Source organism: Saccoglossus kowalevskii, chromosome 19 (assembly GCF_978046115.1).
Source record: "Saccoglossus kowalevskii chromosome 19, keSacKowa6.1, whole genome shotgun sequence".
NCBI lineage: Eukaryota > Metazoa > Hemichordata > Enteropneusta > Harrimaniidae > Saccoglossus > Saccoglossus kowalevskii.
Window position 1 is genome coordinate 21,991,995 of NC_140659.1, and position 12,722 is coordinate 22,004,716.

Here is a 12,722-nt window from a genome sequence, read left to right on the forward strand (position 1 = left end):
GGATGTGACACGCGCGGGAATTGAGTCCAAAGCGACGATAACAACTTCTGCGAAAACACAAAAGCTCATGGGTGGACGCTTGTTTGTAATCAACAACACGCTATGGACGTCTGACGCATGCGCAGATGAGGAGTTCCCTGTTTTTATACAAATTAATGACACGATTATTGTGTTTTGTTTGAAGGGCATCCCACAATCCGTTTTTATACAAACACATTCATAAAATGCATCACCGTTATACTACACCGACGGCATTCTCCGCAACAGCAATGCATCCGGCTGAATTTATCCTTTACCAGGCTGAACTGGCGTTGCCACTTTTCATAGTTCCTCTACACCCAGGTATAGTAGTCTTGATTTTTCAACGGAAGTCATATCAAAGCATGTGGATAGTGTCTTGTCTGTATTGCATATATTATTTACACTATAGATTTTTTTTATCTCGTCGTTCTGATCGTGTAGGTATTTACATTGGTATGTTGCTGTATAACTATTATTATGGTATGATAGATCACTCTGGTGTTTATATGGAGGCTCTGTGGCCATGGCAACCGTCATCCATGTTTCACGATGATCATCATAAGTGAGTAAAACATATATGAACAGTGTGGTGTATATTCGGCATATTATTTGCATTTATGCGTATTTTCGTCCGTTCCCTAGTAAGTTTAAGTTAATGTAAGTCAGTGACTGTAAATGTACACAATAATGTATCTCACAATGATTTGAAATTATGTGCACATATACTACCAATAAATTGATAAATAAGAATGTGATTTATAGCTAACCTATTTTTCGTTCTGTCCTGGCAATGCGTACTTTGAAATAAAACTACATACATACTGACCCAACATGGTGTAGTCAGATAGTAGATAATGTTCAAATTTAATTAACAATACCACTTATAGTTCGGCGTTATATTAAGATTTTGATTATAGGAAATATCGCTACACATTCCCATAACTATTTCATTTTCAGGTATTTCCATTGCAACTTTGGATTCAACAGCAAGCTATTTGACTGGCTACACGGCACCTTGCGACAGAAAGATCGTTATTACTCAGAATCGACGTACGGTGGGAAAGGTGCACCCAAGAGAACGTATTAAACACTGTATTGAGAAATGATTTGTTTCAAATTATTGAACTCTGTAGCCAAAAATATGATGTCCTAAAAAGTAATTCACCAGCCATTAAAAATAGATGCTAGGTTATGGCTCCTGTGTAGTCACATTGTATGAAATGTCGAGCGATCGTGACTCGTTCTTGCTTTAATGCATAGCAAGACTGAAATCATATCTATTTAATAACAAAGAAGCTTTTTAATCGACGACTCGTAAACATGCATTTTGATTAGTATTTTACACCGTTCTTAACTATTCGTTTCTGTTCCTTCACCATTTTGAAGATTATTTGAAATCATGTGGCCTTGATGTAAAAAAGTTAAATATACTACCATGAACCAATCAGCTTGATAAGGCCAGACTTTTATTATCCCTTGTTTCGCGAATCCGCCAAATGAAAATGAAATAAAAAAAAAAAATATTTCAGCGTAATTTCTCGCGCCCGCCGACTTGTAAGTGCAAAACAACATTATTTTTATCTTCATTTTTTTTCCGCCCGCCGCATAACAAACCCAAGTTGCATTTTCGTGGGAGTATCATGATCAAAATACCGAAGTCTCGCGCAGATGAGAAACAAGGTTATACATGGAATAACATTTTATTTTATTTCATTTCTTCTCTCCGATGAATGATCTAATTTCTTTGAGAATCACACTAATCTAATGGAAAAAAGAATTAATTTTATTTTTTTCCGCCCTCCTCAAAAAAAATTGCCTTATAAAAACTCGAGAAACAAAAAATAAAAAAAAGTCTGGCCTAAGTTTGTTATTACGATGTGCGGGGTTATATGATATTTATATATATGTATATATGCCTGTGGTACTATAACACAGTATTCGAATATTTCTAGAAACAAGAAACAACGTATTTTACAGACATTGTGCACGTAGCTATGGGATCACAATAACATGGCACACCAGCCTGATATTACAAATGAAACACTGTTGCTTAATTGTAATTCTATGGTAACTATTTGATTATTACACTTCTGCAATTAATTTGACTATTGTCATCTGTACGTATATTTACCATTTACCATGGGGCGAAGGGCATCACAATACCTGATTGTTTGCTGATTGTTTATATTTTAATGTCTCCCAGAATGCACTTCTTTCATCATACTAATTATTAACTCGACAAATAAATATTTTATTTTTTGCATTTCATGTTTGTTATTTAGCAATATATAATGTATCAATTGCTTCCCAGCTATGTACTATACGTGTCTGCATTAACACAATGAATGCGACTATATGAAGGTAAATTTATACAACACGGGTTACCATGGTAACTATTACGGGAAGCAGCTAATTAAGGTATCTGCCTATTTTCCTAAATTATGGTTTGCCAATGAGCAGAATGTTTCGTTGACCAGGTTTTGGTGACAGCCAATTAGTTAATTTTCCAGAAAACCAGATATGGTTAGCCAGGCGCCACCATTGCACGCCAATGATATCATGTCACATGACACCATGCTACTTAGAGGCGAGCAATCTATTGTAGAAAGCAGTAGGTAAATGTTCGAGATCAGTGTGCAGATTAAATTACTCTGATGAATGAAATATTTACCTTCCCACAAACAAATTTCCGACAAATAGAATATTGAGGAATATTAAATTATGTGTCGTTAAATTAGTTTCTATATATTGTCACAAAATGCTGAAGTTAATTATTTTATTGTTTTCGTGGTTGTTGCTATGGGATCTGTCTCGATTGCCACGAACTCGCCCATTTTGGACCAGCAATGACTACCACATCAGACCCATTGTATGCGCATTTCAGCAACTCTTGCATGCGTGTATAGCTATAATAGCTTACTTATAAAATAGATGAATGTAAATGAAGTCACATGATAGTTCAATTTTAACCCTTGAGATATATGTACTTGTATAGTAAATTTATCAAGAACAAAAACCTAACTGCAAGTTACGTCACACTACACACCTACAAAGTGGTTGCCAGTCAGGCACAATTGATTAGATCTTTTATCAATTTAGGTACACAGTTTTATACTTCCATGTTCACCATTGTGAGCAAAGAATCTAATGAAACTAAAAAAAAAATATGTTGAAGATGTATTGCAATCATGTCACTTGATTTCTGCTAAGCCACCACAAACAACGATGACCGACATCTAAATATAATTTTTACGCCGGTACCTATAACCTATATACAATTTTATTCTTTTTGACGTTAGAACATGAGTGTATATTCAGAATAGTTGAGTTTCCTCACCATCTGACAAGATCATAGAGACATTGATACATATACAATCCTTAGCGGAGTTTCCATGTAATACGAAACGATGTGAGACATTCGAATTCTCATTTCTCGAACATGCCTGGACCGATTCTGCCTAAAGTTGACACACATACAAAACCATATGTGTTTGCATTCGTGGACATTTGACCGACTGGCTGGCATTGTGTTACACATCTCACTGATAAATCCGATCTCAGAGATGAATGGATTGATGTAAATCAATATTGGCAGTGCATACTGGGGGAGTTATAATAACACTGCTGTAAATGGCTAATATATCTACTTCGCTTTAAATAAACTCAGCTAAATGCTGTTGATTGCTATTTTGTGACAAATCGCATAGACACAATTTAAATATATATACGTTACGTAATATAAAATAAACATTCAAAACTACAAATTAAGCGATCACATATTGGAGTCTAAGGTTCGATCAGGATATAACTGTAACAATGCCATCAAATAAAGCAACTAACTGATCACAAGTTGCTTAGTACGGTGAATTTTTATCAAATACATCATCGTTCAGTATCAGCAGTTTAACAAAACCATACCTTGAGGGTTTTTCTGTTTAGACTGAGAGATGTCACGTATACGTGAAGGGATTGTAGATAATTTAACCAGATTATACTGTGATTACTGAGTCGTGTTTCACGTAATAACACGTTCATTATGTGAATACCACGAAGAGACTACAGTGAACTCCTCTATGCGAATGTCATGCTGTGTGTAGTCTTAATCCGGATGATGTGAAATTTGCTAATGAATGTCATAACCAAAGTATGTTTTCGTCATTTTTAGTGAAAATATTGTACATTTAATAGGATGGCGCGATTTGTTTTCATTACGTAATTTAGGAAACCATGACTAATTTGACACGTACATCTATGTTTTTCACATACACTAGCAAACGATGTAGTCCTATGTGATTGTGAATACAAAATGTATAACTCATTCTCGAGGGCGGACATCCGGGCATTTTCACAGCATGGCAACCATCACAGTGAAAACAAAGGTCGACAACTCTCATAAAACGGTTCTTTGGGATGGTTGTTGAGACTCCCCTGAACAGTGTAACAAGATTACCCCAGCGTGTGTAACGCATATAAATTTGATTGTTCAGGATTACTTCAAAGTTGAGTTTCTGTTGTTTTCTCGAATTTTCACCGGCTCTTCGCCCGGGTTTCCGCGTTTCTCAGCAGCGCGCAAGCACTTCCCGTTTGAGCAGAACTGAAAGAGAGGCCAGTAGATATGGACAGGCATTGCAGCTACCCAGGAAGTACCGTTTTAAAGGTAAAAACGTTGTGAATTTTGAATTTATTTTTATTTTGACCCATTACTGAGCTGAAAGATGAAGTTATCACTATGTTTATAAGGTTTTCAGAGCTAGAAGTAATTATCTTTTGCCATAAAAAACATATAAATACACTATTGTGAAGATTTACATCATACATTGCAAAGGCAGCATCACACAAACTATTACAAAACACTAAAGAGTTAAATTCAAGTAAAGATTTCTTTGCCATGTAAAGGATGCAAATAGAGCTATCGCTGTTAAAAAGGTCAATATTAGTTTTGACGGGTAAAACCGAGAAAAGATGGGCATACCATCACATTTGGAATAACGTCCTTCAGTCAATGCAACTACGTGAAACGTTCTGTAGAGCACAGACATCATTATAACATATTTTGCCAAGTAAAAAAAGACAATGGTAAAGTGCAATAGCTATGTTACGTCAAGAAGAGTATGCCTGTCTCTATAATTTGTCTCCAAGTAATACTTAGGTAATAGGTCTCCGTATATTAAAAAATATAAACATATCATTGTAAGACTAACCATATTGTTTTTGTAAACATTTCTACAAATCTTGTATCTTATTATCACAAAAAGCAAATATGTATGTTATTGACTACTAGTCGATTCTCTTCACAGTTGCAAATGAAAACGACACAAATCATCATAATATATATTTGGACCATGCGAAAAGAGTGTTAGTCTGCGGTAGAGTCAACTGACGGTATAGTCAATTGGTTACCGTATTTCTGATGTGATTCTATGTGCGATGAATCCATTAAACACATCGCTGACGCAGTTAAGGGCAAACTACGACAGTGACATAATGCTGTTAAGCGAGGATGTTTACTATACCTGTATCTGCAACCCGTCACTTTGCCCAATTACAGAGAATTTGTCTATCACAGATAGCTACGATTTAACAAATGGAAGTTTGTTCTATGGATTCTCGTATACGTTCGATGACAGTTTTTGCCACGACGAAGAACATATCGCATCACTGACTGGACGCATAGCTTTAATAATTGTCTACACGTTGACAGTTATTATTTCAATTACTGGCAATGCTATCGTTATTCTAGTACTAACACGTGGTTGCAGAAACATCTCGGAGCTGAATAAATTTATCATCAATTTAGCAGTAGGGGATATGGCAATGGCAATGTTTTGTATGCCTTTCACATTTGTTCATGGGATGCTTCGAAAATGGATATTCGGTGCAATAATGTGTCCTATTGTACTTTTCATTCAGCAGGTAAGGAACTACAGGGAACCTAGATAAATGAAGCATGAAGTGCATTTTACATGAGCAAAAATGTTCGGAAAAACATATCTAGGAAAAAATTGCCCGGATGTTCATGCCACATATATGCAAATTGCACATAGGCAGATGGAATATTTTATCTGCCAATGTTACAAGAAATTTCAACCTGTGTGTATTCATTTTGTACCACGAAGTTTATATTTGCTCAGTGTTACATAAATTAGAACAACAGAAAATGGTGAAAAACGCAGGTTATAGTTCGTTAGTTCATACACACCGAATTCAATCTAATTCACTATGCTTTAGGAATAACTTAGTAGTATATAATGTACTAAGAATGTTGTTTTTGTGTTTATTTGGGGGTAATTATGTAATGTTAGATACAGTACCCTATAGTATATTACAATCACATCATTACGAGACACACCATTCAATCAGATATTACATGGTCAAAGTGCTTCTTTGTAAAATGGTTTCTTCCAAATTAAATAGGCTTCTGAATCAACAAAATATAGATACATAGATGAAATATTCTTATAATAAGCCATGTTGCTTCATATTTAATTGGAGGCCATTTATACACAAACAACTAAATGCTACTCAATTTGTTCTTTGTTGCTAGCAATCTGATTACATATTCTAGCCATTTTAAAATCATATACATACCCATACCGTGGATAGTCTCCGGGAACATGAAAGCTTCCTATGTATAGTTTACGCAATCAGTGTACTACGTGTATATGGGTTTTAAATTGCATATCACACATAGTTTAGTCGTAAGTGGGCACACTGCCAAATATCACTGTTTTATCAGCATTAGTCATAACCATATGATTGTTCACGAGGATACAACTTAGAGAGCGTAACACTCCAACTGCAATATATAATATCAGTAATACAATACAAGAAAATAAGAAACATATCACATATTGCCAATGGCTTGAACACGTGGACGTCATATGAGTATTTTTTTTATAAAGCTACATGGAAATATATTGCACATATCGCATTAAATGATTTCAGTTTTCCACATTAATTATATGAACAATATAATATATAACACAGATTCAATTGGATAATAACATATTTATTTAATAATATTTATTACAAATTATGAGATAAGCATGACACATACGAGACACACATGTCAATAATAATAAAGCCCCTTTCACAATTGGTGCCAAACAGACTACAACGGCTTGCGACTCGAAATTTTTCCCGTTGTACGACTCGTTGTAGCCGTTGTACCACTTATTGTACGATCCAGATGCGACAAAATGGTCGCATCTCGGTCGGGAAAGAAAACCGTGCTGCTCCGATATTTTGAGCGACTGACGCGATGAAAAATAATTGCACGATAGGCAGTACGAGTGTTGTGTGACTTTGCACGCACTCGTAAGACCCCGAACGAGTGTTGCACGAGTATTTTCATGTCGTACGATGATGCGTCCTGTCGTACGAGTCCCTTGTACCACCCTAAGACTATTGGAAGACCTGTCTTGCCCCCTTTGCAACGTTGTACGATTTTTTTCACCACCAATATAAGCTCGAGAACTCCTGAGCTTTCATCCCAAATGTCTGGACCATCCATACTGTAAACATGGCTGCTGCTCGACCAATAGCTTCTGGGAGGCTCTTGCATTTGCTAAATCTGAGAAGGCACTGTATACTAAATAAATATAATATTTGTGTTTCAAAACATGCATGGTTACAACAAAAATTACGATTCTATATTATTATTATTAATAATAATCCTAATATTACACTGGACATATGGTATGCATCCATGCGTTTTAATTGTGTCCGATGTTACAGCGGCCGTCACCGCAATAATTGGACTGGGTATCACCTAGGACAACCATATGTTAGCATTTGTTTCACTAAATGATCCGAAGTGATCTGAGCCATCGTATTTATAGGCCAACACCTCGCGCGACAGGTGGTGCGCTGTGTCGCACAATGGGTCGTAGCCTTGTACGATTGGTTGTAGTAGTCGTACAACAGGTCGCTAGGTCGCGCGACATATGGCGCTGCAAAACGCATATGTCGTGCGACTTGGTCGCATCATCGTTCAACCGTTGCAGCCGTTGTACGACTGTTGCACCCGGAAACATGAAAATAATCACACGACTACGTCTCACGACTGTTGTATCCTGGTGCAGTGGTCGTTCACCTCTCGTACGATTTTATATATTGCTTGCCATTCAAAGACAACACTTCTACAACAGGACGGAAAAAATATTTTCGAAAAAAAAATATCGCACGAGTGAGGCGCCAATTGTGAAAGGGGCTTTAGTGTCGGTTGTTCTTGCTGGAGTTGTGTCACTGTCAAGAATTCGTCGTCGACGGCATTGGTGATCGTGACAATCAAATGTAATTTTGCGGAACAGCAAAATAAAGATATAACATTTTTTGTCTCGTTTATCCCGACAATTTTGCTGCACAACTTCGAAATAAGCGCTGACTTAATTTGGTTTGCGGAAAATATCACAGAGTCACTTTTGCTATCACCCCAGGAAACTAATGCAAAATGTACAATAAGCTGTTGATTGGCCAATGTGTCTGTATATTACGCAGCAAACAGTGAATAGTATTTCAGCAACAAACGTGTACGTTTTACCTTATTTGAATCAGTGAATTATCGTAATGTATATACGGTTTAATAGTTTGTTCACATGAATGATGTACACATTCCCAAGCCGAATAACAATCGCTTAATTAAATTCGTTTCTACTTCTTTATTACGTCTATCCTTTGTCAAATATCTAATGTATTGTCCAGTTTATTTGTGAAATTGAAATTAACTATCCCTGCAAGACTAATTTTGTATTTAAGAGGAAGATTCTTGGTTCAATTTACACTTTACTTGTTTTGATGTATTTATTAATAAAAATCATGTCGTAGATCAACTAATTCCGACACTTTTTTCACTAGAAGCGTGGTTCATGTGAGGTGTTATGATACACGTCGGGAAGCATCTCTGACGCCAACAAATGAGAAAATATGACTATGCCTTACACTTTTTTGGTCAACAATTTCTAAACTAAATATCACCGAATTTGCTGAAGTCAATGTGGAGTAGAAATAACCCGTGGAAAAATGAAATGATGGTTTTCATCTCAAAAGTTATCCGTGTTACGTGTCTTATGAAGACAACATGTTTGTTTGATTACGATTGTAATCCTTTCATGGTGGGTGACGTGTGTGGAGCATAATGTTTCCACTCTGTTCGTACAAAGTGATATAAATTAAACACATCAAACCTATTACTATAGTTACAAAAATACAACAACGTGTAAATCATGGGATTCTACATGAAATCAAATCTGCTTAAAATACAGAACGACGTCATCATTTGTTATACATATAATGGAATGTTTATTCTTCGTTTCTTTCCACAACTCGGCTTTGCTCGTTGAATATATGAAGATTGATTGGCGTATTCTGAAAACAATCCAAATTATTGTCCTGATTGTGGCGTTTTTTGAATGACTATTTTGCACTTACATGTAGTAGACATAAATGCGCCAACGAACTCGTACCTCAGTCAATGTGTTTATTTTTTTGTCCGATTGACACCTTACGATAACACGAAGGAAGCTGCGTCAGCTATGAGTGTGTTATTGAATGTTATCGAAAACTACAATTTCCGCATTAGACAGGCAATACACCTAATAGTCTTCGTCTAATTTCCTGCCATTTGTTACATTTACATGAAAATAAAATTGATATCTGATTTTCAAAGCGGAGTAATTTATTTTATTTAAACGCGAAGACAGACTGATACATTGTGCATCATTGAACACAGAATAACTTCCTGTGTGTATAAGTGATGTAGCTTACTATTACTATCATTGTCATCTTATTGTTCTGAGCTGATGAATCTGAATTATTAATAAACTTGATTAACTTTTCATTAAAAACCTATTATATGCATGTATTGGCAAACAAGTTAAATACCGCAGAATTACACAATTCATTTTACAATATTATCCGTATTATATATTCATGAAAACTAATGTTCATTAGGGGATTTTGTAATAATCTTTCGAAGTCTAAAAATCTGGTATTCTGGCTTTAGTAATTTTATTTATTCATACAGAATTATTACAGATTGGCTACCTTCCAATTTCTTCATAAACACACTACAATACGGTTCACACATCCCGATAACAATAATTATACAAACAGTAAGATAAAGTATAGGATTAGGATAATGCTCAGTTTAGAAATATTTAATTTTAATTTAGAAAAGATATTCATCTTATGTATCAGACACTATCAGAGAAAATTAATTCATGTAATATTTTCTCATATATTACACCATATGATTGGTAAATCAGATTGGTCCTTGCACGGTATTTGAGATTGAGAAGTCCCCGACTGGTCACCTTCTGAAATGCCTAAGCGTTTTGTGACTTGATAATTTATTTCTACGATACTTGCTTGAAATGCGATCCAATATAATTTGTTTTTTTCATTTTAAAGTCGTTGTCTCTAATTTTCTCAACCTTGAAAACAACCAACACGATTCACTGTTTAATTGCACGAAAACAGTTAATGGAACTAACCCGAAATGTGGTTAAAATGTTGCCAATTCGTCTCTGTAATTGTCAAAATATTGATGGTTTCATAGATAAAATTTGTCAACGTCATATTTCTTGCTGTTTCTTAAAGCTATGCTTTTGTTCAGTCCATCAGTATTGCTGTATATCTGCTAAAAATTAACTGGCTGTTTCTGGAAGTACGAAACCCCACGTGTATTTAAACAATTCCTTGCTCAGACTTCTGGAAAAAGGCCACAACGTACTAAGTGAATACATCATAGCTCGGTCTCTAACAATAGTGTTAGTACATAGTTTTTTGTAACTTGCATTGATCTTTGCCAATGCACCAATTGCATTTCGGATTGTACAGTATATTAACAAGCTGTATAATGAACACAATATTTCTCTCATTTTTGTTAATGTAAACTGGGTCACCTTCATTCCTTCATTAATGTGCAAAATATGCAAAGAAGGAGAGGGTTATCAGTAATTCTTTAGTTTAGTTGTCATTCACTAATTATGGACGAGATAGTAAGCACGCGAAAATTTTCAAGAAAAAGAAAGCGAGGAAGAAAGAAGAAAAACGTCAAAAGAATGATCACTCTTGTCAAAAATGATGTTGAAAGAGACGATGCTGGGTTCGTACAGAACGGATTTCCCCGTCGAAACCAGTGTCAGCCATGAAGTGGGCGAAGAAATTGTTACCGTGACACTGAGAGTCCGATGAATCAGACTTCGATATAGTGGGTGATACTCCTGTTCAAAACGTTCGAGAGATGTCTGTATCTCGCAGGAAAATATTGTTACCTTCCGACGTAGAAGAAGAAAGTGAGAGTGAATGTCACGGCCGATCGTTTGAAAACGGCGAGATGCGACTCGTTGACATGTCACTGTTGAATGGCGCCCTAGAAAAAGAGATTTGTAAATTTTGCAAAGTAGGCAATATCTCAATAGTGGAGCGCAGGCGTCACGGTCTAGGCAGTCAGTTTGAATTTCTTTGCACGCAAGGAGATTGATTGTATTCGATCAAAACTGAGCCAGCCTAGCTTCCCGTCATCCCGAAAAAAGGGAACAGTTTTCGAAATAAATAGAAAAGCTGCCATTGGAATGCGATCGATTGGAAAGGGACGGCGCGCTCTGGTGAAACTGTCAAGCTATTAGGGGTTACCTCGGGGGTTACCTCAACCAGTAACGGGTCCACCATATCGCCAGTATGTACGAGCTGCCTCCAGGAGACTCCGAAACTCGTGGCATGCTTGAACTAATAAGTTTACAAACACAACGGCCCAAAAATAAATACACTGTATTTGCAAACACTTCACTTGCCAAGTGTAGTGTCTGTATTGTTTGTTACTCGCAAACAGAACCGCCCACTTTGCATAATCCAAGCTTTAATGAATGACGTCACCGTTCGTTATCAGCACAGACCGTCACAAAACTCCATAGCGTGAAAGAAAACGGCCAAAAAAACAAAGTTTTTCACAGATATAAATGTCGGTTCATAATTTTTCTCGAAAACAACTTTCAAAGCATTTCATTTACAATTAGCCCATGTAAATTTTGCTGCTAAAACGGGAGTTAACGTTGATTGAAGTTTGAAATCATAAAAGTGCCGATTTCTCGGTGTTCGGTTTTTGCCAATTACCGTTGACCTAATTTTAAATGGCGTTTCAGTGAATAGCGCTACGATGTCCCCGTTTAGCTTTTCTTACTCTTGGATATGTTGGCTTCATATCCGTATTTACATATTTGCAAAATTCTATTGCGTTTTTTCACAAACCTCGTGCAAATCACCGGTATACTCTAACTTTAACACCAAAAAACGTGCTTGAAATTTGTGATTTTCGGAAAGAAAAAAAAAAAACTTAATGCAAAAAATAGAAATACGGATTTAAACTTCATGACCTTTGCTTCAAAACAGTGTAAAGTTTTTGATCGCATGAATGACTGTAGAGATGACAATTAAAATTTAATTCACGTTAGTTAAATTATCAGCCCCGCTGATTTTCAGAATCACGTGACGCTAAAACAAACACAATGTTCACAAAATATTAATAATAGGAAAATACAAGTCAAGAGCTTTCCAAACATATATAGATTGTATGGTTTCTTGTAAAATTTATTCGGATTATAGGTGTTTACATTTTTCATGCAAAAAAACTATCCTGCTACCTTAATACTGCTCTGAATGTATTATATGTTTTGTACTATTTGGCCTTTCTCTATGCACAG

General features: G+C 35.9%; 1 protein-coding gene across 1 annotated transcript; it reads left to right on the top strand.

Moving 5' to 3' along the window:
- Positions 1 to 224: 224 nt before the first annotated feature.
- Positions 225 to 1,468, top strand: LOC146730899 (lathosterol oxidase-like). The gene is made up of 3 exons (XM_085493752.1): positions 225 to 342; positions 463 to 583; positions 979 to 1,468. Exons 1-3 carry the CDS (start codon positions 225 to 227, stop codon positions 1,106 to 1,108), a joined length of 369 nt encoding a protein of 122 aa, XP_085349878.1. The 3' UTR covers positions 1,109 to 1,468.
- The last annotated feature ends 11,254 nt before the right edge of the window (positions 1,469 to 12,722 follow it).